This window comes from Leopardus geoffroyi, chromosome D1, assembly GCF_018350155.1.
Source record: "Leopardus geoffroyi isolate Oge1 chromosome D1, O.geoffroyi_Oge1_pat1.0, whole genome shotgun sequence".
NCBI lineage: Eukaryota > Metazoa > Chordata > Mammalia > Carnivora > Felidae > Leopardus > Leopardus geoffroyi.
In genome coordinates, this window is record NC_059329.1 from 23,161,972 (window position 1) to 23,186,397 (window position 24,426).

The window sequence follows — 24,426 nt, forward strand, 5'->3', positions numbered from 1 at the left end:
AAATACCCCCATCTATGGGTCAGAAGGAAAATGGGCTTCATCTGACTCCTCACCCCGAAGCGACATCAAGATGACAAATACTGTACTTATTTACTAAGAACACATTGATGAATCCTCCATACTTCCACAGGTCGTTTTTTTTTTTTAATTCTTTTAAACATTTATTTATTATTGAGAGACACAGAGAGACAGAGCATGAGCAGGGGAGGGGCAGAGAGAGGGAGACACGGAATCCGAAGCAGGCTCCGGGCTCTGAGCTGTCAGCACAGAGCCCGACGTGGGGCTCGAACTCACAAACTGAGAGATCATGACCTGAGTCGAAGTCGGAGGCTTAGCCACCTGAGCCACCCAGGCGCCCCCACAGGTCTTTTTAAAGTTTATTTTGAGAGGGAGGGAGAGAGTGTGAGCAGGGGAGGGGCAGAGAGAGAGAGAGATCCACAGGGCTTTATTCAAGCTTGTAGGAGAGCATTCATTCCATCTATCAAACTGTACGAGAGTTGGGGCCCAAGCCTTCTTCACCTGTGTCCCAACACCGAGCTGTCCGTGTCTCCTGGAGTAACTCTGCTCTGCACCCGAGCCCGAAGGGGATCCCGGGCCTCCGAGACTTTTCAGTCAAATGGGAGGGCTAACCCTCATCAGCCCAACTCCAGACAACACAAGGTTTGTAGGGAACAACACAGGGATTGTAGGGAAAGAGGCCGGAGGGGCAGGGTTAAGAAAGGATTTCCTTTGTAAGTTGCAGAATTGAGGCTTGCCACAGAGGGGCGTTTGAGGATCGCAGCACGGAAAGGGGGGACCCCGCGGGTGGAGGGAACAGCAGAAATCAAGCACCCAGCAAGGAAAGCTGAGGTGAGTTTCATAAAGAGTAAAAGAAACCCAGAAGCCCTTCCTGTACTTCCTACCTACTTTATCTCATGGACTCCTCCCCACAGCACCAGGAACCAGATCCTAAAATTCGATGATGACTAAAGTGAGCCTCCGCAGGCTGCACACTTCCAAGGTCGGAGGGCTAGTAAGTGATGAGCTCTGGATGCGAACTCCAGCAATCTTACTCCAGAGCCCTCCTGCCCAGCCTTATACTACACTGCCTGCCGGGATTAGCCACTAATTCTCTCTGCTGGCTGGTGAGAAAAGGAGGAAATCAGACTGAAAGGGAGATGGTGAATCTTCCACTGGCCCTGTTAAACTACCGGCATCCTCCAAGCATTTCGTGCGCACGGTTGTAGGAGTGTTTCCCAAACTGGCGTGCCATGGACCCCTGCTCAGGAAGACCCCGATATTTCTCCTACGGTGAAACAAGTTTGGGAAATGCTACATGTTGTGTTCCCTCCCCCACCCAAACCGGGTTCATCACGGTGCAAACGGGCAGGTAAAGAAATCCTGCACCCTGTTTAACCCCGGACTCCGCCAACGTCTTGCTCACCACATTTGTGCGGCAGCTCTGTCACCCTGCAGAGCAGCGCTCCTCGCGCCCTTTCGGGAATCGCAGTGGGGCGCAGCGCAGGGGCCGGCATCGGCTTCCCGCCCCGGCTTCGGTGTCCCGGGCGGCCCCCTTCGGCATCCGAGAGCCACGTTCCCAACCTACCGTGCGGCCTCTGGACAAGTTCAAGCTCCGCTTTTCTTAACTGTAGAAAAGGAAAAAAAGGTATGGGGTCTTGCCTTGCAGGGTGTCAAGAGGACGAAATGCGTGGAACAGGGGTTTCTTTTCCTTCCCCCCGACGCGGGACAGTGTCGCGGCGGGTTTCCGGGGGACGCGGGAGGACAGCCTCTTCTCCGGGTTTCCGCCCGGTTGCGGGCTCCGGAGCTCCCAGAGCCCCGCCGGCGGGCAGCAGGGAGACGCGGCTCCCGGGCCGGGTGACGCGGCGGCGGGAGCTCCTCGCAGAGTCAGGGCGCGGGCCGGGGAGGAGGAGGGGCCGCGGGCCGGGCCGCCTCGCCGCTTCCGGCGGAGCCGGGGGAACCGGGCGGGCGGCCGGCGGCCAGGGGCCTGCGCGCCGCACTTCCCCTCGCCGGGGGCGGCCGGCACCGCGCGGGAGCCGGAGCCAGCCTCTCCGCCAGCACCGCGGCGGGGTCGCCGCCACCCACGCGCTGGTGAGCGCTCGCGGGGACGCGGGGACGGGGGCGGCGCCGGGTGGGGGTCACCGCGGGTGGTGGGCGGGGCGGAGGAGGGTCCCCGGGGACTGCGGGGGCCCCCTGCGCCGGGACCGGCCCTGTCCCTGTCCCTTGGCCGGGACGCCGCTTTCCTCTCTCCTGCCCCCTTTTCCTGGCTGCTTCCAGCACCCCGAATACGGAAACTGGGTGAGCAGGCTCTCCGAGAAAGTTGTCACCTTCTCCGTCGCAAAGGAGCTCGTGCAGGGAACCTCCCCCCACCCCCACCCCCACCCCCGCGCCCTTTAGTTTGTGTTGAACAGCCCGGCTCGGTCAGGTTGTTTCCATCTTTAACTGTAGAGAGAGGGTCTCTACCACGGTCTCCTCGCATCCTTCTTTGCTCTTCTGATGGGTCTGTGTGTGGGCGTTCCAGCGAGGAGATGGCTTTAGTTAGGGTTCATGACCTACGGAGGCCTTTCATGAACATCTGTCAAGGACTGGGATACCTGTGCAGTGCTGGAGTGACAGCATTGGACAGGAAAGGTTCAGCCCTGTCGTCTCTCTGGAGACGGGTAAATTAGAAATTACAACCCGCCCTACTAAGTGCCACCGAGAGAGAGGGGCAGCCCGGAGTACTCTGGTAGCTAGGACACCTAAGCTGGGGGGGGTGGGGCACCTAGGGTCAGGATTCACTGGCTGTCGGAGAGAGTCGCATCTAGTTTGGTTGGTTGTGTTTTAAACATTATTATTTTTTAATGTTTGTTTATTTCTGAGAAGGGGAGGGGCAGAGACTGAAAGGGTCAGGGGATCAGAAGCGGGCTCTGTGCTGACAGCAGAAGTCAGACAGTTAACGGCTTAACGGACTGAGCCACCAGGCTCCCGGTTTGTTGTTGGTTGGTTTGTTTGTTTTTTAACTTAAAAAAATATATATTGCAGCGCGACCTTACAGCTTACCCAGTTTTCACACAGTGGATTTCCTGTGCAACCTGCATCCAGAATAAATAAAATACCACTAGCACTCCAGAAGCCCTCAATGTCCACTTCCCACGGCTACTTTCATCTAAGGGCAACTATTATCCTGGCTTCTCACATCATAAAATCGTTTTACTTGGTTTTGAACTTTTGACACGTGGACAGTATGTGAGATGCAGCCGTGTTGCATTTAGCAGTAATTCATTTACTCTCAACTGATGCATAATTTTGCACTGTACAGAGAGAGCACAGTTTATTTCTACTTTCTGCTGGACACTTGGATGGACGGACACGGGTTGTTTCCCGTTCGGGTTGTTTTTTTTAGTTTTTGAAATAGTGCCACGAGGCATTCTCGTACTTGTCTTCAGGTGAACATAAGCAGTTCTGATAGGAATGTTCCTAAGTGTGGAATTGCTGGGTGTGTTCAGCTTTAGCATAGTTTCGTGCCAAATGGTTTTCCAAAGCGGTTGTACGAATTTACACTCCCATCTGCAGTGTGAGTTCCTATTCCTCCACACCTTCACCAATACGCGATATGGTCCCTCTTTTTCATTGTAGCCACTCTGCTCAGTGCATGGGCCGTGGTGTTGCACTGAGGTGTTAATTTGCATTCCTCTTATGACTAATGAATCTGCATCTTTTCATGTGTCTGCTGGGCATTTGGATAGCCTTTTTGCAAAGTGTTCAATTCTTCCACCCATTTTGTCAGTAGATTGTCTCTGTTTCTTCCTAGTTTGTAAGACTTCTTAAATATTCTGGATATGAAATATTTATGGCATATGTATTTTTTTTAATGTTAATTTATTTTTGAGACAATGCGAGAGACAGAGTGCAAGCAGCGGAGGGGCAGACAGAGGGAGACACAGAATCCGAAGCGGGCTCCAGGCTCTGAGCTGTCAGCCCACAGCCCGACACGGGGCTCGAACTCACGAACCGTGAGATCATGACCTGAGCTGAAGTCGGATGCTTAACTGACTGAGCCACTCAGGCGCCCCTATGGCATATGTATTTTTAAAATATCTTCTCTCTCTCTCAGGAGGTTGCCTTTTCACTCTCTTAATGATGTCTTTTGATGAACAGAAGTTCAGTTTAATGTTGCCCGGTGTATCTTTTTTTTTTTTTTTTTCTGGATGGTTGTATTATTTATGGCCAGTTGAAAAACTCTTTACTTACCCAAGGGGTGGTGGGTGGGAAGAATGAGTGAAGGTAGTCAGAAGGTACAAACTCAGTTATAAAATAAATAAATCCTGGGGATGTAAATTTACACCATAGTTACTAGAGTCAAAAAAACTATTGCATATTTGAAGGTTGCTAAGAGAGTGGATTTATTCTCGTTACAAGAAAAAAATGTGTAGTTATGTAGTGATGGATGTTAGCTAGATTTATTGCGGTGACCACTTCATAATATATACATATGTTGGATCATCATGTTGTGCATCTGAAACTATTATGTTATATGTCAATTATGTCTCAATTTTTTTTTAATTTATTTTTGGGAGAGAGACAGAGCTTGTGGAGGAAGGGCAGAGAGCGGGAGAGACAGAGGATCCAAAGTGAGCTCTTCATGCCAGCAGAAAGCCTGATGCAGGGGTCCAACTCACGAACCATGAGATCATGACTTGAGCCAAAGTCGGACGCTCAACTGACTGAGCCACCCAGCTGCCCCCATGACAATTTTAAATAAATCAGAAGATAAAGTCAGGAAGATAATTTCCTATATTCTCCTCTGAAAGTTTTATGGTTATTCTCACTTCTATCTACTTGAAATTAAGTTTTTTGTGTGCTGTGAAATAGGGTCAAATTTATTTTTTTCTACAAGGCTATCAAAATTGATGCAGCACCATCTGTTAAAAAGACAATTTTCCCCACTGCATGGCGGTGTCAGCCTTGTCATAAATCAGGAGACGGTAGAGATGGGGATCTGTTTCTGGACACCCTGTTCTTCTATCGTCTGCCTGTCCTTGTGCACATTAGCAGGCTGCCTTAATGGTTGCTTTATAATCTCTATTATTCTGGTGGTGGAAGCTCTCAGCATTGCTCTTCTTTAAGATCTTAGGTATTTTTTATTTAACTACTCCTCCCCAAGCCTTTTTAAGAAATATATAAAAAGCAGTCATTTTGTAAGCTCAATAGAGTACTAATGTAGAAGGGTATGTAATTGGCATAATTTGTAAACTGTATCCATCCACCGATTTACTGCTGACACAATCTGTGTTACATTCAATGCCTGCATATTTACATCAGATCTACAGCAAAGTAAATACAAAATAAATTCACCTTATTTTAGTTAAAATGGGCTTTAGTACCTATATGATATAGTTTCAAAACAAAGAGAATTTTTTAAAACCAAGAAACTGGTGTGTTCCCAAGACCGAGTTGCTACTTTTTGCAAAAGACATTATTATGTTTCCCACTCATGTTTGATCAGTAAGATATGTTCCCACGTGGCTGAACTTCAGCTAAAGTTTTAGATTTGAATAACCAGTTAGAATACTTTTGACTTCTAATTAAATTTTTAAAAACAGGTGCTTTTATTTATTTATTTTTTTTTTTTTAATTTTTTTTTTCAACGTTTATTTATTTTTGGGACAGAGAGAGACAGAGCATGAACGGGGGAGGGGCAGAGAGAGAGGGAGACACAGAATCGGAAACAGGCTCCAGGCTCTGAGCCGTCAGCCCAGAGCCCGACGCGGGGCTCGAACTCACGGACCGCGAGATCGTGACCTGGCTGAAGTCGGACGCTTAACCGACTGCGCCACCCAGGCGCCCCAAAACAGGTGCTTTTAAATGCACACACATGTGCGCATATATGTACTTTTTTGGCATTTTTCAAGTCTTCCGAAGTTACTGTTTAAAAATCAGTTTCCCAAGTTTTACACCCAGAGATTTAATTCAGTAGATTTGGGGTGGGGCACAGGAACTGGCGTTTTAAACCATCATTGTATTTGTTTTCTGGGCTGGGTAACAAATTATTACGAGTTCAGCATTTTATTTTTTTTTTATTTTATTTTATTTTTTCAACGTTTATTTATTTTTGGGACAGAGAGAGACAGAGCAGAGAGAGACAGAGCATGAACGGGGGAGGGGCGGAGAGAGAGGGAGACACAGAATCGGAAACAGGCTCCAGGCTCCGAGCCATCAGCCCAGAGCCTGACGCGGGGCTCGAACCCACGGACCGCGAGATCGTGACCTGGCTGAAGTCGGACGCTTAACCGACTGCGCCACCCAGGTGCCCCACAAGTTCAGCATTTTAAACCAACACTTATTTATTATCTGGTAGTTTCTGTGGGTCAAGGGCCCAGGCAAGGCTTGGCTGATTCTTCTGCTGGGGTCTCACCTGGCTTACCTCCAGGTTTTAGCTGGGGCCACAGTGCCACTGGGGATTCAAATGGGGAAAGATCCACTGCCAAGCTCCCTCAGGTTGCTCTTTGTTGGCAGAATTCATCTCCTTGCGGTTCTAAGACTGCGGGTCTAAGGTTTTCTTGCTGGCTGTCACCTGGACATCACTTCTCTTCTAGAGGTTAATTGTAGAGATCACTCAGCTTCTAGAGGCTGCCTGCAATTTCCTGGTAAATTCTTCAAAGTCAGAATGGGAGTCTCTCTCTAGTCTGCTAAGTTACGATTAAACACGCACACGTATGCACATACATAAGTATGACACAATATTCATATACATGCTACATTCACGTGTACATATTTTTAAATATCCCTTTTAAAGTAATCTCTACACCCAATGTGGGGCTCGAACTCATGACCCCAAGATTAAGAGTTGTACGCTCTACCGACTGAGCCAGCCAGGCACCTCACATGTACACATCTTATATGGTAAATATACGTAGTGTGTATATATACTTATAAATGCATATACAGACAGTACACATCATATATAAAGTAACTGCTCTATAAATCACTCTGAGAAACACAATATTGTGTCTATCAAGCTATTAACAATTTAGTTGAGCACTTTATTGTTGTTTTTGTTTCTTTTTAGAGAGAGAGAGTGCAAGCAGGGAAGGAGGAGAGGGACAGAATCTTAAGCAGGCTCCACACTTAGCGCAGAGACTGATGTGGGCTCAATGTGGGGCTTGACATGGGGCTCGACACACATACATGTGTGTGTGTGTTTAAGTGGGATCATGACCTGAGGCGAAATCAAGAGTTAGTTGCTCAACCGACTGAGCCACCCAGGTGCCCCGTTAAATTGAGCACTTTTAAGTGACAGTGTCCTTTAAGTCCTAACAAATCCTGCCCGACAAGTGTTTTAGCAAATGTTTGAGAAGCAAACTTAGCCTTTGAAACCGATATTCTTTATTTAAAGTCCAAATCAAGTGAAATGTGATGATAATTTATTCATCAAAGAAGTGAAAAACTCAAACAATTTAAACCTTTAAACAGACCAGTCTTAAGATTCAATGCTTGCTCCATTCACGGCCTGACATACAATCAAGGATAGTGCAGTAGTTTCCAACTGCTCTGTAACAAATCACCAAAAACTTAGTGGCTTAATACAACATACATTTATTAGCTTACAGTGGCGGCAATCAGAAGTCTAAAATGGGGGCGCCTGGGTGGCGCAGTCGGTTAAGTGCCGACTTCAGCCAGGTCACGATCTCGCGCTCCGTGAGTTTGAGCCCCGCGTCGGGCTCTGGGCTGACAGCTCGGAGCCTGGAGCCTGTTTCCGATTCTGTGTCTCCCTCTCTCTCTGCCCCTCGCCCGTTCATGCTCTGTCTCTCTCTGTCCCAAAAATAAATAAACGTTGAAAAAAACAAAAAAAAAATTAAAAAAAAAAAAAAGTCTAAAATGGATCGGCAGGGCTATGTTCTTCTGGAGGCTCTAGAGAAAAATCCATGTACTTGCCTTTTCCACTTCTAAAGGCTGCCTGCATTCTCCGCCCATGGCCCCATGTCACACAGACCTCTGCTTCTGTTGTCACTTCTCCTCTAGCCCTCCCCCCACTCCTGCCTTCCTCTTATAAGGACCCTTGTGATAACATTCAGCCTTCCCCTCTAGGGTCATCCAGGATACTCTTCACATCTCAAGATCCTTTTTTTTTTTTTTTTTTTTAATGTTTATTTATTTATTTTGAAAGAGAGAGAGGGAGAGAGAGAGAGAGAGAGAGCAAGCAAGGGAGGGGCAGAGAGAGAGAATCCCAAGTAGGCTCTGCACCATTAGCACAGAGCCCAATGCAGGGCTCTGATCTCACCAACTGAGATCATGACTTGAGCTAAAATCAAGAGTCAGATGCATAATCAACTGAGCCACCCAGGCACCCCTCAAGATCCTTAATCTAATCTGCAAAATCTATTTTTGCCATGTAAGGTAGCATATTCCCTGGTTCTAAGGACTAGGATGTGGACATCTTTCGGGGACCATTATCCTGTCCACCATAGAAAGTGAGTCCAGCCTAACAGAAATGTAAGATACATATTGTAATCATATGTCTTCCTATGTTTCAGTACATTCCCTATACCAATAGATATTGGAGACCCAATAGGGTATTGGATAATACTTAATACACTTTGTATTTTGTACAGTGAAACTTCATATTTTTCCTCACATAACACGTTCTACATATAACGTTGCAAAAGGATTCTAAGAAACACTAAAGGGAAGGGGGACTGGGTGGCTCAGTCGGTTAAGCATCCAACTCTTGACCTCAGCTCCCGTCATGAGCTCATGGTTTGTTGAGCTCAGGCCCCGCATCAGGCTCTGCATGGCCAGCGTGGAGCCTGCTTGGGATTCCCTCTCTCCCTCCCTCCCTCTCTCTCTGCTTCCCCCTTGCTCATACGCTCTCTCAAAATAAATAAATAAACTTAAAAAAATAAAAATAAAAACCACTAAAGATATAATACTGTTGCTTTTTTAAAAGAAGTTTTCACTAATTTTTTTTTTATCAAGACTTTGTAATTATCTACAAGGTAGGTAGTTAGGTGTCTATCCTTTTGTGAATTTTGTAAAAAGCACAAGGGAAAGTGACTACATGTAAGACAATACAGTCCCTAAATAGACAGAGCTAGTGATTAGACCCTCCTTTTGGAGATTTGGGTTCGTTATCTGCTCATCTGTTTGACAACGATGTCTCCTCTATCTCAATATATATTACTAGTACTAAATCTTGTAAAGATTAAAGCATATTTAAGTGTGATAGCCTCACCACTTCAGCTGCACAAGAACTGAAAGATAACAAGAAAGGTGTAGTGGGGAGTTAGATTCCAGGAAGTAGACAGTGTATAGGGTTAAGGGAACTTGTCTGCCATCTTGCTGAATTATCCTGTGTCAAAGATGCTGTTACTTCCTGTGTTTAAACTTGTCCATAACATTAGTCAAAGGGCTTGTACCAACCCACTTATAGTGGCATATGCGGTTGGGCAATTGGATTTCTTAACCAAGCAATGAAAAAAAGGCGATTACCAAAAATCAGCATGTATGGCCAAGTCATGTCATAACATGAGAAACTGAAACTTTTAAATCTACATGTGTTAAGATTAAAGCATTATGTTAATTTCTAACCTTTAAGCTATCACTAAAAATATCAAATGATTCTCTAGTTTACAAGTCTATCGAGGCCACATAATGAATTTTAAAATTAAAACAAAATTGACAAACTGTTGAAATGATATAAAAGCCCAGAGACATTTTGTCTACTACTGGGGGAGAGAAAGGACATCTGGATTGGTTGAAATGAAGATGTTGCGGGACAGCAACCCCAGACCTGGAAAAGGACTTCAAAATCAGTGGCCATCAGGCACTGCCTTAACCTCAGTGCACCACTGAGGCTCTCTGAAATCCAAAGAATATGAGGTAGCAAAAGAACCACATATACATGCCAGACTTCACCTTTTTTGTGTCTCCTTGGCTAGCTTAGCAGCCAACTGCTCTTCTCTTTCGGTATGTCTCTGGTTCCTGTGCCCATTCCACTTCTTCTTTCTGCCCCTCTTGCCGCAGGCGTTTAAGTTCTCCCTCTCTTTTTTGAACTTTGATACAGTTTCATGAATCATCAGTATCTTGTCTGATAGTCATTGGCTTGGCATAAAGGTGTTCAGCATTTAGCAAGGAACAGAGCATCATCCTCAGTATTGAATAACATCCGTTCAACTGGGAAACTTATCTTCTACTTTGTGTTTCATAGGACAAGTTCTCTTTGATCTCCCAGGAGTCTGTTTTGACCTCTGCAGATAGGTTGGAGTGAGAAAGCAAGCCTCTGCTTTTTTGACAATCCCAGGAAACATTGAAGAGGTTATAAATCCTTTGCATATCCCTTTAAATTTAGAAGCAGACTGACAATCCCACACCCCCCTCCCCCACTCCCCGCTGCAAATTCCAGAATTTGGATAACACTGATCTTAAGATTAGTTTGGGGAAAATTGATTACATTACTAAGTCTTCTAAACTGTGAACATCATGTATCCCTCCAATATCTAGATTGTTTTAAATACATGCTAACCCACACTATTTTCTGAACATTCTATGCCATGAACCATTGGCACTTTACATAAATTGTCTCATGTGGTCTTCACAATAAAGCTGAGCAGTTCTAGTTTTATTTTCATTTCACAGATGGAGAAGCCGAAGCTTAGCAAGATTAAGTAGCTTGCCAAAGGCCACAGTTAATAAGAGGTAAGCATTCGGGCACTCTACCTGCAGAGTCTGTAGACTTCACCACTATGCGACACTAGCTCAGGGAGTGGGGAAGGAAGGGAGGAAGCAGCGGGGAGAGAGGGAGGCATGGGTGTTTGGATGGATAGGTGGAAGGAGGGAGTCATTCAAGGGAAGGCAGACTGGCGGAAAAATCTCCCAAGGTTTCTTGCATGTGCTCTTTCTCTGCTCTTCAGCATCTGCCTACCTGAATGCATAATTACTTGTCCAAATAGCACCTGTCCTTCTCCCATTTCAGCACTGGCACAGGAAGTTCTTGTTTGTAAAACTTACTTCTCCTTCTATTTTGAATGTTAGCCTTGCTGGATAGAGTATTCTTGGCTGCAGATTTTTCCCACTCAGCTCTTTGACTATATCATACCTTCTGGCTTGCAGAGTTTGTGCTGAAAAATCTGCTGCTAGCCTTATGGGTTTTCCCTTATAAGTAACCATCTTCTTTTGTCTTGCTGCTTTTAAGATTTTTTCCTTATTGCTATATTTTGCCAGTTTAATTACAACATGCCTTGGTTGATTTTGTTGGGGATTTTGTTGGGGATTCTCTCTGCCTCCTGGATATGGATATCTGTTTCCTGCTCCAGATGAGGGAAGTTTTCAGCTACTATTTCTTCAAATATATTTTCTGCTTCCTTTTCTCTCTCTTCTCCCTCTGGGATCCCTATTATATGAATGTTATTATGTTTGATGAAGTCACTGAGATCCCTAAGTCTGTTCTTGTTTTGCATAATCCTTTTCTCTCTTGTGTTCAGCTGATTACTTTCTACTACTTTATCTTCTAGGTCACTAGTTTGTTCTTTTGCTTCTTCCATTCTGTCGTTCATTGCATCAAGCGTGTTTTCAATCTCATTTATTGCACTTTTTAAAATATCTGATTCTTTTTTAACTCTCTTATCTCTGTGGTAAGGGTCTCCTTGAAGTTTTCCATTTTCTCCTCAAGTCTACCAAGCACTCTTATGAGCATTACTTTAAATTCCCCATTAAACAGGTTACTTATACCTGTTTTTCTTAGATTTCTGGCTCTGGCCTTATTTTGTTCTTTCATTGGGGATAAATTCCTCCATTTTCACATTTTGTCTAAGTCTCTGCCTTCTTCTCTGTGTTAGAAGAGCAGGTTATGTCTGCTGCTCCTGAAAGCAATGGCCTTGTGTAGAAAAGGTCATGGAGTGCCCAGGGCCTGGGGCTTCAGGGAGGGTCTCTGGTGCGTGCTACATGCACTCTGCTGCTGTGTTTTGGCTGCTCTGTCCTTCAGGCCAGTTGTCTGCAGAAGCTCTCCTTGCCTGCAGTGGGCAGTGTTTGGTCCTGATCTGAGCATGGTAAGTTTTAACTAGGTCTGCTTGTTAAATGAGACCTGATACTACTTCTAATAGAGCCGAAGCCCAGCAGAACTCTCTGGTCAGGAGATGTGTGGGCAAGGGTTTGTGCTGGTCTTCTGGGACAGGGGCCCTCTGCCCCCTGTGCTGGGACTGAGTCATGCTTGCTGGAGTGGGGCAGTCCCACCAGACAGCAAGGGAGGAGCAGGAGAGCAGGGCTAGGCATAAGCAGGTTAGGCAGCCAGTGTCCCTCTGAGCTGCCTCCCCCAGTGGTTCCCTGTTTACGCTGAGGTAAGGGGGGGGGGGGGAGGAGGAGGAAATGGTGCTGGCTGGCTCCTTTGTTCCAGGAAAGTTCTCTGTGAACTGCCTCTCAGGAGAAGAGCAATGATCTCTCTTGTGTGCCCCAGGCCCTCTTCAGATCACTGTTCCCTATTGCTCTCCTGCTTACTTGCCCACTGGGAGCAGGGCAGCGCCCTCCGGCTCTATCCCAGCCAAGCCCTCCAACCTTTACAACTCCAGCCTTTAAGCCCTGCTGGTTGCAAAATCTCATGAAATTCAGCTCCTCTTGCTTCAGTAGCCAATGGCTTTGGGGAAACGTTCAACTTGTCTCCTGACACTCATCTCCTAGAACTTCTCTCTCTCTCACACGGTTCTCCATGACTGCAGCTCCCTCCCCTCTGCAGCAGCCAGGATCCCTTCCCCCTGACCCCAAACCACATCTCCATGCTTCTTACCTTCTTCTTGTGGCCTTTTCTCCCCCTTTAGTTGTGGAGTTTGCTCTGCCAGTCTTCAGGTTGATTTCTGGGGTATTTAGGATGACCTGAGAGTTATGTGTTCCTATGAGCCCAGGGTTCTCCTCCTCCCATGCCATCTTTCCCCGCTCTTCCAACACAGGAAGTCCTTAGCATGGCGGCTTCATGCCAGCCACCCTTCCCCACATCCCTAGGGTGCTCCTGGCCAGAGGCAGCACAGGACAATCCCTCAACTGGTCATGCTGAACTCCTTACTCTGTAAGTCTCACCACATCACACAGATCTGGGTTTTTTTTTTTGGAAGCCAGCTCCAGTCACAGTGGTGGATAAGGGATAGGGATGAGGGCTAGAGAGATTGAGCCTCTGTCGGGCATTAGGAGAGAACATCTAGAGCCCACACGCTGGGACTAGGAGTAAGGTAAGACCAGTTTTTGTGATCCTCTCTCTCTGTCTCTTATAGGATGGCTGTTCCATAAGATCAAGACTGAGTCCCCTCCCTTCTCCCACTTTACCAATGCCTGGTCTCATGGGGTTAGTTTTGAGCCCAACACTATGGCATCATCAACCTCCTCAGCTCCTCGCTCCCGGTCCAAGAAGCCTCTGGGCAAGATGGCTGGTGAGTGGAAATAGACTCCTAATTGTGTTCTTGTTCACAGCTATGAGTGTTAACGAGGTGGAAGGCTGCCTGGGCCAAATGCAGCAGGAAATGCTAGGGAGGCTGAAGATAGAGGCCTCCTGCCTTGACCTCAGAGCCCAGAAGCTTTGTGGTGAGTGAGGAGAGAAGCACGCATCATAGAACATTCAGTCCTATGGGCTCACAGCTTTTCCACGCGTGCTCGGCTCATTTCCTAGCCTGGAAACCATTGTGCTGAGCACCTAGCATCGTGTTTCTTGTCATCTAAGTCTTTCAGAACCTACCAGAAGAAGGAGCCAGGCAGAGTGAGAAAACAAATTAATCTCCAGAACATTAAACTTTCTGTCCCTATGAAAAGCTGGAGGGGCGCCTGGGTGGCTCAGTCGGTTGAGCGTCTCCCTTCGGCTCAGGTCATGATCTCGCAGTTTGCAAGTTTGAGCCCCACGTCGGGCCACAGCTCGGAGCCTGGAGCTTGCTTCAGATTCTGTGTCTCCTGCTCTCTCTGTCCCTTCCCTGCTCTTGCTCTGTCTCTCAAAAATAAACAAACATTAAAAAATAATTTTTTTTAAAGAGTCTGGAGAAGCTGAGCTGAAATCATTATGGAATACTTACAATATCCCAGACACGGCATTATCTCCATTAATCTTCAACAGCAATTAAAATGAACACATTTTCCAGGTGAGGAAATGGAGACAGAGACTGACTTGTGTAGGGTCATGTAGAAAGCAAGCAGTAGGTCCACAATCAAACCTACGCCTGGCTCCGAAGTGTAGGTTGTGAATCACTAAGCTCTCTGCTCTTCAGGAGCTCTGAGTAGTAATCCTCTCCCATGCTTTTTTTTTTTACCACTTAGCAACAACACTCTGGGATTCCTCCGGGCCAGACAGATGCCAATCCCTTCCCCCTTTCCCTCCCATAACAGGTTGCCCACCTTAATCTAAATCCACCTCCCCTCAGTGCAGAGAGTGGGTTTGGGAACTGATTGATTCTTCCCAGCTTAACACAGCTCTACTTACAGACTAGCAGCAGACAGTTGGCTAGTCAGCGCTAGCGGGAAGTTCTGGGTAGCGTAAGCGGAGGGTACCAGAAATCGAAGGGCCTGGAATAGGGCAAAGCCATCTTTCCTAATCAGGTGGGTGAAACAGTCAGAGTTATTTCCTTTCCCTTTTTAATTTTCATATTGTTATTATACAAAGGGTTTTTTTTTTAATTTAGTTATTGAAGTATAATTAACATACATTATATTAGTTTCAAGTATACAACATAATGATTCAGTATTTGTACATATTGTGAAACGATCACCAGAAGTCTCGTTAACATCCATTACCAGTGATAATTACAGAACTTTTCTTCTTGTGATGAGAACTTTTAAGGTTTCCTCTCTTGGCAACTTTCAAATATGGAAGACAGTTATTATACACTAGTCGGCATGCCGTTCATTACATTCTCATGACTTATAAAAGAGCCAGAGTTTTCGTGACTTCCAAAACGTTTGAAGATAATGGGACCTTCAAGCCAGTCCTGCAGGATGTACGAAATAGAGCAGTAGGTCTCTGAGAGCAATGTGGCATGGTGGCCAGAGCAGGGCGCTGGGCTGGGCTCTCTCCAGGGCAGCCTGGTGAGAATACCAAGCCTGAGTGGTGTTTCTCTCCCCACAGACTGGTTCAGGCAGGCCCTGTCGAAGAAGCCCAAGAAGATACTGGAATCCTCAGACGGCCCCTCCAGTGACGTCTCACAGCCGAGCTCCCAGGACCACCCCCCACGCCTGGGCCTCAGCTCAACCTCGTCTCCAACACACGTGGTCGCCAGCAGCAGCGGCAGCAGCAGCAGCAGCAGCGGCCGCTGGAGCAAGGACTACGATGTCTGTGTGTGCCACAGCGAGGAGGACCTGGCAGCCGCCCAGGAGCTGGTCTCCTACCTGGAAGGCAGCACCGCCAGCCTGCGCTGCTTCCTGCAGCTGCGGGATGCAACCCCAGGCAGCGCCATCGTGTCCGAGCTGTGCCAGGCACTGAGCAACAGTCACTGCCGCGTGCTGCTCATCACCCCAGGCTTCCTGCAGGACCCGTGGTGCAAGTACCAGATGCTGCAGGCCCTGAGTGAGGCTCCCGGGGCGGAGGGCCGCACCATCCCCCTGATGTCAGGCCTCGCCAGAGCCGCCTACCCCGCTGAGCTCCGGTTCATGTACTTCGTGGACGGCCGGGGCCCCGACGGTGGCTTTCGCCAAGTCAAGGAAGCTGTCATGCGTTGTAAGCTATTAGGGGTAAGGGAGAATGGGAAGGTGGCTTCGGCCACAGCATCCGATCGACTTCGGCTTTTAGGAGACAGTCACTGTAGCCCAGTAGCTCAAGATGCAGGCTCTGGAAAAGGCTGGAAGTTATTCCAAGTCCTCTGTACTTGGGTTTCCCCACTGGTAAAGTGAGGAGAGTATATACCTAAAGGAGTATATACACTAAACAAGTGTTCAGACTATGGCCTGGCACATGTAAAGTACTCATAACGGGCAGGGCCTAGCACCTGTCAAGTCTTCAGAAAATAGCCATTATCATTATAGGTATTAATAGTAGGTATTAATGGTTTCTCTCTCTGAAGTCACGTTGGAGATGTTCCCCCAGACCCAGGAAAATGCCAGGAGGGCCAGTGGTGCAAAATAATAGGAAAGAATTGTGTATCTGGGGGTGGGGACTTGCTATTACGGTGGGTTTGGAAAGTGAAATAGATAAAAGGTAGAAGTGGCAGGACCCACTGCGGGAAACAGATGCTGGGGTCTGGGAAGGGTGACAAGCCCTGCCATTCTGTTTGGTCTCTTTCAGATCTGCAGACCATCAGCTGACACTTCTATCACCACGGGACCCAGAAAGTTGGAGCAAAGCCAGAAATTGAGTTAGAGAGCCCAGGGTCTCACAGGGTCTTGGATTCCGGCAGCTGTGACGAGGTGTAAGGAACCAGTCTGTAGCACTTTGTATGTGATCCTGGGCTCAGATTGCCCATCAGGCACCCATTACCGGGGACTCCCCTACGAAGGCCATGGGGAAGCTGGGGACTCCCCCTGAGGAAGACATGAGGAAACTGGGGACTCCCCAGGAAGGCCATGGGGAAGCCAGAAATTGTAGGTGGTGGGAGGTGCTGATACCACGATGATCACCAGTGTTTTGCCTCCGGCCCAACTGGACACATGAAGCCCCGGCACATGCCTACATCTTCCCCTGGAAAGGTCACTTACCTGATTCATGGGCTAGAAGCCTACACCGCGTGCTTCAGAGGGGATGGTGTCCCCAGTTGCCTGGCATCAGGAGAAAGCAACAGGTACCGATCCTTCACACTCACACTACTGCCCTTCTCTTTCCCAGGGATGTTGTTCACTTCAGAAATCTACACGAAAGATGCATTCAGCGCTGTCCTGAATTTTTATTGCACGTGTCATTAAGACACATCTAGAAACCATTCTGAATAGACAGGAGGTGGCAGGGAGCAGCAGGGGTGGAGGCAAGAAGAAGCTCAGACCCTGCACCTGGGTCAGAAGCCCACCCACCGATGCTCTGACTCATGGGGGCCTCATCAAAGGTCTGACTAGAAGCCAAGCTTTTACAAGCTGCACTGAGAGAGATGAGCTGTCTTCTTCTGGCAGATGACTGTGGGCCTTGTAGGACAAGGTTTCATTCACCTGTTCTCAATAAGTCTGTTGTGGAACCGAAATGAATTTCGAATACATTCCCCTGATGTGTATTTTTGTGCCACTTCTCTCACTTCTCCCTACCACGTCCCCTCCTTTTACTGGAAAAATTCATATATGTATATATATACACACACACACACACACACACACACACACACATATATGTATATATATATGTGAGATATAATTAATATATTAACATTAGTTTCAGGTATAAAACATGATTTGACATTTGTATATGTTGTGAAAACATTTTCTATTTTCATTATGCATTATTTTATTACATACAAAAAGACTAAAGAATATAATGTACACTCCTGTCTATTCCACTCAGCTTAAGAAGCCCAACCTTACAATCCCTATGGTACTCCCTTTGTGCCTTTAATTACATTCTCCTCCCTTTTCCCATCAGAAGCAATCACCCTTCTGAATTTTGAATTCATCATTGTTAGCTTTTCACGTATACATCCCTGAGAACATATTTACTTTTACATGGTTTTGTACTGTATCTAGTGGTATTATAATGTTAGTATTCTACAAATTCTTTTTTTTTTAACCATGTTAAGATTTATCCATGTGGATGCATGTAACTAACACCAGGAACTTCACTATGGTTCTATTATGTAAACATACCACGATTTAGTCACACATTCCTTTACAAACAGACATTTGGTTGTTTGCCATTTGTTGCTAGTAAAAACAATGAGTTTATGAATATTTTTGTGCGTGTTTCCATGAGCAAGATTTTCTAGGACTTAGCCTAGATGGGGAACAGCTGGGTAGTAAATACACATCTTCAGTTTCGGTAGAAAATGCCAAATTTTCTTCCAAATTGGTTGTGTCAGTGTATGTTCCCACCATTAGTGTGTGAGATTTCCCACTTTTTCATGTTCTTACTAACACTTAGAATTATCGGATTGGAAAATGTTTGTTGACCTGGTGGGTGAAAACTGGTATCCTATTCTTTTCTTCTTTTTAAACTGTTTTGGTGTGTGTGTGTGTGAGAAATTCTTTGTATGTCATAAACCGAAGAGAATAATTTGACCAATACCCATATACCCATCACCTGGCTTCAACAATTACCAACTCAGAGCTAAGCTGATATCAACAATCACCCCACTCATTCCCTCCCCACCAGGTCCCTTTGAAGCAAATCCCAGGCATTATTTTATTCCTACATATCAAACTATGTATCTTTTTAGAAGTTTTCCAAAAAAATGTATCTTTTAGAGAACAGAATGCTTTATTTTTTAATATAAAACCTTTTACCTATTACTTTGTAGTCTGTGTTTTTGTATCTTATTTAGGAAATCCTTCCCTATTCCTGTATTTTCTTCTGGAGCTATTTCACATTTAGGTCTTTAATCCACCAGGATGCTTTGTTTGGGTTTTTGTTGTTCTGGGCTTATAAGTCAAAGGTCCAATTTCTTTTTCCCATTTGAATGGCCATTCTTTACTGACTACGAGTTTGTCCTTTCCTCCCACTGATTGTGATGTCACTGCTGTCATTATATTATCATGTGTGGGGGGGTCTCTTCTGCGTGTTTGTGAATCCCTGCATCAGTGGCACACTGGCTCACTTACTATGGTTTTTAAGGAAGTCACAGGTCACCTGGGTGGCTCAGTCGGTTAAGCGTCTGACTTCAGCTCAGGTCATGATCTCACGGTTTGTGAGTTTGAGCCCCACATCGGGCTCTGTACTGACAGTGTGGAGCCTGCTTAGGATTCTCCGTCTCCCTCTCTCTCTCTCTCTGACCTTCCCCCAACTCATGCTCTTTCTCTCTCTCTCTCTCAAAAATAAAATAAATAAACATTAAAAAAAATTCTTGATGTCTATTAGTTTTTTTACTAGGCTTATACTGAGCTGAGAGATTCATTTGGGAAGAACTGATTTTTCTTACATTGAATTTTTCTCTCCATAAAAATGGTGTGTCTCCATTATCAATCTCTTTAAATGTATTTCAATAAAAGTTTATAATCTTTTCCATTTTGGTCAGTCACTTTTACTAGATTTATTCCTTAGTACTTCATATTTTCTGTTGCCATTGTAAATGGTATTTTTATATTTTTTATCTATTACCAATAGGAAGGATCACAATTATTTTGCATATTGATCTAATAAGCAACCTGCTGAACTACTTATAAGACCATAGACTTTGCTGGGTTTCTATAAAGACAACCATATAGTTTGCAAAAGAGAAAAGCTTTAGTTCCTTGTCTTTCTGTGCCAACTTGGATAACCAGCAAAGTGTTGAAAGTGACAATAGCGGCCATCTTTGTCTCACTCATGCTTTTGTTTTCATTTATTTTTAAATGTTTATTTATTTTTGAGAGAGCATGAGCGGGGAAGGTGCAGAGAGAGAGGGGGACAGAGAATCCGAGGCGGGCTCTGCCCTGACAGCAGAGAGCCTTATGCAGGGCTTGCACTCATGAACCGTGAGATCATGACCTGAGTGGAAGTTGGACGCTTAACCAACTAAGCCACCTAGGTGCCCTTGTTTGTTCTCTTTGAAGGAGGCTCCATGCCCAACATGGGGCTTGAACTCATGAGCCTGAGGTGAAGAGTTGCATGCTCTACTAACCGAGCCAGCCAGGTGCCCCTAACATTAGACTTTCAAATGTTAAGCCAGCCTTGTATTCCCGGGGTAAACTCAATTTGGCCATGATGAATACAATATCTTTGTTATAAGTCACAGGTTTCAGATTGCTAACATTTTTTCTTTAGAGTTTTATATCTGTTCACATGTACAATAGGCACATAATTGTCTTTTCTTATATTAACCCTCTCTGGTTGTGTTACCAAGGTTACACCAGCTTTATAAAATAGTTGGGGAATAGATGAAATGGGTGAAGGGGATTAAGAGGTACAATTGCCAGTTATAAAATAAAAGAGACCCAGGGATATAATGTAAGGCATAGGCAATACAGTCCATAACATTGTTAACAACTTTGCATGGTGACAGGTGGTAACTAGACTTACAGTGGTGACCATTTTATAACGTATATAAATATCAAATCACTTTGTTGTACACCTGAAACTAATACGATATTGTATGTTAATCATTCATTTAAAAGATAGCTGGGGAGTGGTCCCTTTTTTCTATTCATTAAGAGTTTAAGCTTGGAATTTATTAGTCCTTGAATGTTCAGTAACCTCATCTGTCAATCAATTCGGGCCTAGCATTTTTTTAAAAAAAATTTTAATGTTCATTTTTGAGAGAAAAAGTGTGAGTAGGGGAGGGGCGGAGTGAAAGGGAGACAGAGAATCTGAAGAAGGCTCTGAGCTGTCAACACAAAGCCTGATGCGCGGCTCAAACCCACAAACCATGAGATCATGACCTGATCTGAAGTCCGACACTCAACCGACTGAGCCATCCAGGTGCCCCCAGGCCTAGCATTTTCTTTATGGGAAGATTTAAAACCCCAATTTCAATGTCTTAAAGAGTTATAGATCTATTTAGATTTTCCGTTTCTTCTGGAGTCAATTTGGCATAGAGTAAAACAGTAAATGAAAAATACAAGACCAGCTTGAATAAGTTTTCAATTTCAATTTCCTGGACCAAGTAGACAGAACAAATCTGAATTCTAAACCTGCATGAAGACTGGCCTGTGGTTATGAATATTCAGGGGATTTTTTTTCTTCCCACCACATCCAGATGTCGATGCAGATAAATTTAAGTATCTCATCTCCTTTAGGGGGACAATTTTTATTTAGTTTTTAATAGTTGGCCCTTTCACTGAGGTGGTGGACCTTAGAGATTTGGCTCTAAGGGAAATGCTCTCTTCCAAGCCCCCGGGTCTTGTCTTCTGTGCCTTAAACATCACATTGAAAGCCCAAGGCTCTAGATTTCCAGAAATGACCAATCACTCTTAGAACTTAAGCTTCAGTGTCCACTTATCATCTTATAGATTCATGTTCCCACATTTTTCGTTGCTGAAACTTTTATTAAGACAGCAGCAATGTAACCAAATGGATGTTTTAAATTTTGCACCCAGGTGTTTTTAGCTGACCTGTTTTTAGGATATTTTGTCTATCATAATGCATGAAATGGAAATGTCTAGTCTTTTTTTTTTAATTTTTTTTAATGCTTTATTTATTTTTGAGACAGAGAGAGACAAAGCATGAGCAGGGGAGGGGCAGAGAGAGAGGGAGACACGGAATCCGAAGCAGGCTCCGGGCTCTGAGCTGTCAGCACAGAGCCCCACGCGGGGCTCCAACTCACGGACCCTGAGATCATGACCTGAGCCGAAGTCAGACGCTCAACCAACTGAGCCACCCAGGCGCCCCGAAATGTCTAGTCTTTAAAAAAAAAAAAAAAAAAAAAGACTTGGGAGAGGTTTTGAGCTTTCTCAACAAGACTGAAGGACTGATGCTTATAGACAGATGAGGGCTTTCCAGTAATAACCTTCTAATACAGCAGTTAAACCTTCTGTTACGGTAGAAACAATCCATATCTGTGCTAGCCAATGTTGTAGCCAGTAGTCATAAGAGGCTATCAGGCACTTGAAACACGACTGTATGACAGGGGAATTGAAATTTTAATTTATCTCATTCCAGTTAATTTAAATGTAACTATCGGGGCGCCTGGGTGGCGCAGTCGGTTGGGCGTCCGACTTCAGCCAGGTCACGATCTCGCGGTCCGTGAGTTCGAGCCCCGCGTCGGGCTCTGTGCTGATGGCTCGGAGCCTGGAGCCTGTTTCAGATTCTGTGTCTCCCTCTCTCTCTGCCCCTCCCCCGTTCATGCTCTGTCTCTCTCTGTCCCAAAAATAAATAAACGTTGAAAAAAAAAAAATTTAAATGTAACTATCTACATATGGCTAGTGGCTATTAGGTGGGACAGTGCAACGCCTTCTAATGTTTACAAACAAGAGGAACTAAAAAATCATCAACAAATGCCTCTGCGCCAAGCGAAGACATGTGCTGCCACCATAAAGGTCTGCTGCACTCTGCTGTCTGGTATTCTAATCGGTCCTTTGATGGTTGAGGCTTCCTAGAAGTTCATTCTTTCCTTCAGCCAGGACTTGTAGGAGTGGAATTCTAACCTTAATGGATATTTAAAGCAAAATCACATTGGTGTTGATGAATTTGCTTCTAATGAATAAACCTCTCTAAAACTTCATTTTATATTTCTCCTTTGCTTGGGGCACCTGGGTGGCTCAGTCGGTTAAGGGGCTGACTTCGACTCAGGTCATGATCTTGCTGTCCATGAGTTCGAGCCCCATGTTGGGCTCTGTGCTGACAGCTCAGAGCCTGGAGTTTGCTTCGAATTCTGTGTCTCCGTCTCTCTCTGCCCCTCCCCTGCTCACACTCTGTCTCTCTCAAATATAAATAAACATTAAAAAAATATATATATGTGTGTGTGTATATATATATATATATGTATATATATATATACATATATATATATACATATATGTATATATATATATCTTCTTTGCTCACTACATTCCAGCCACAAGAGCCATATTTGTTTCCAAAAAAAATGTCAAGTTCATTACTGCTTTAGGGTCTTCAGCATCTGACATCTCTTCCTGAAATACACTTTCCCTGGTCACTTTACATGGCTGGTTCCTTCTCATCATTCCAGTCTCAGCTCAATGTCACCTCCTAAGAAGCCACCCCTGAACAACTTATCTCCTCCCTATCCCCAGGCTCTATCACATTGTCCTGTTTTATTCTATAAATAACACTCAATCATCTACAATTATCGTATTTGTTTACCTCATCTCCATTTGAATATGAATTCTATGAAAGTAGAGATCTCCCCTGTCTTGTTCAAGATACACAGTGTCTGGCACACAGAAAATGGAAGCCTAGAGAGGGTAAGTGACTTTCCCAAAGTCGCACAGCTGGTCAGTGCTGGAGCCAGACTTCATGGCTCCCAATTCAGGGCTCTTTTTGTTAAAACATAGCTGACCTTCTTTTGCTCTGGTCTTGCACACAGTTTATGACTTCTGATTTTATATTCCAAGAAGGTGGGGATGTTATCCAGGAAACTTGTGGACAAGCAGCATATGTTTTTGGTTGAAGATAATTATTCCAGATCCTAAGACTCCCTTACTAATGGTCTCTACTTCACAGAACAATTAGACTTTTCTCCAACTCATAATAGTATTTCTGGTAGAAATAACCCCAAACCAAACTGTCATTGACATACAGAATACTGTTATTGACTGATTGGAAATTGCAAAAATTGCCTCCCCCATTAGATTTGTCTGGAAAAAAAAAAAAAACACCTCAAAATAAAACTGACATTAGCGAAAATAGCACAATTTTTGATGGACTGTTTGATAAAATTTCTGTCAAATTATCTAATCCATCAAATGGACCAGCCAGAAATAACAGCCACAAAGGAAACTTACAAAGGGAGAAATGGATGGTTCAGTTGGTTAAGCAACGGACTTCCGCTCAGGTCATGATCTCTTGGTCTGTGAGTTCGAGCCCTGCGTGGGGCTCTGTGCTGACAGCTCAGAGCCTGGAGCCTGCTTGGGATTCTGTGTCTCCCTCTCTCTCTGCCCCTCCCCAGCTTGTGCACGCGCTCTGTCTCAAAAACAAATAAATATTTAAAAAAAATTTAAAAAGGGAGAAATTATAAGTGAAAATTTTATATGGCAAAAAAAAAAAGTAAAGAAAAGAAATTCTGATAGATGATTCATATTCTAGCTGCAAATCACATCTCTAGAATAGCATAGCAGACTTACGGGTAAACTAGGTAACACAGGAGGCAGAAGCCCCTAGCCTGGTAGAAAAGAAGATGGTGGACATGCATTTCTGCCCTGTTCACTTACCTTTCTTTTCAGCACTGAGTAAGATGAAAATTTCTGTGAAATGAAAATGGGTGGAAAATGGGTGAAAAATGGAAATGGTTTAATGGCTCTCCTATCGAAAATCGACCAAGAAGTACGATTGGCTCAAAGCTCTGTTTCAGAAACATTCATTCCACGCTACGCAATGTTGGCATAATTCTTAATAAAAACGTCAGTATCCAACCCACGGTGTGTCAGGTGTCAAAGCACCCACAGAGTCCAAAGGGTGTTTTCTAGCTCTGGCAATCGGGGCGGCGAGTGCCCCCTCCTCTGCAGCATCATTAGCCGGCCTGGTTAGGGACTCGCTGCCTTCTTTCTCTTCCCTCAGCACCAGGCTCAACTCGGGCCGGTCAGCGCGAGGGGACAAAAGCCAGCAGCCTTAATTAAAAACGCTCCTTGCAGACAGATCACACGAACCAGCGCTCCGAGGTTCCCTAGGGCAGGGACCACGGCCGGCTTCCTCGCGGAGCACTTCGGGAGTTGTAGTCGTCACGCCCTCGCGGAAGAGACAAGCTGCGGCGGCCTTTGCGCCGAGAAGGG

General features: G+C 45.2%; 1 protein-coding gene across 12 annotated transcripts; it reads left to right on the forward strand.

Moving 5' to 3' along the window:
• The first annotated feature begins 560 nt into the window (after nucleotides 1-560).
• LOC123600910 (TIR domain containing adaptor protein) lies at nucleotides 561-18,354 on the forward strand. Of its 12 annotated transcripts, none has more exons than XM_045483415.1 (6): nucleotides 561-1,645; nucleotides 10,615-10,674; nucleotides 12,915-13,030; nucleotides 13,233-13,388; nucleotides 15,065-15,666; nucleotides 16,217-18,354. In XM_045483415.1, exons 4-6 carry the CDS (start codon nucleotides 13,325-13,327, stop codon nucleotides 16,289-16,291), a joined length of 741 nt encoding a protein of 246 aa, XP_045339371.1. In that variant the 5' UTR covers nucleotides 561-1,645; nucleotides 10,615-10,674; nucleotides 12,915-13,030; nucleotides 13,233-13,324; the 3' UTR covers nucleotides 16,292-18,354. The 12 variants fall into 12 exon arrangements, with proteins under 12 accessions (XP_045339371.1, XP_045339376.1, XP_045339372.1 ...); XM_045483420.1 differs by lacking the exon at nucleotides 12,915-13,030 and having other exon boundaries at nucleotides 16,217-16,340; nucleotides 16,754-17,115; XM_045483418.1 differs by lacking the exon at nucleotides 561-1,645 and adding an exon at nucleotides 1,975-2,088.
• Nucleotides 18,355-24,426: the final 6,072 nt, after the last annotated feature.

What these genes read in the sequence shown, in the direction of transcription:
- LOC123600910 (XM_045483415.1), top strand. Translation starts at nt 13,325, where the DNA reads ATGGCATCATCAACCTCCTCAGCTCCTCGCTCCCGGTCCAAGAAGCCT. An exon ending in GCCTCTGGGCAAGATGGCTG is followed by an intron (nt 13,389 to 15,064) that starts GTGAGTGGAAAT and finishes CTCTCCCCACAG; the next exon opens with ACTGGTTCAGGCAGGCCCTG. An exon ending in TGCGTTGTAAGCTATTAGGG is followed by an intron (nt 15,667 to 16,216) that starts GTAAGGGAGAAT and finishes GGTCTCTTTCAG; the next exon opens with ATCTGCAGACCATCAGCTGA.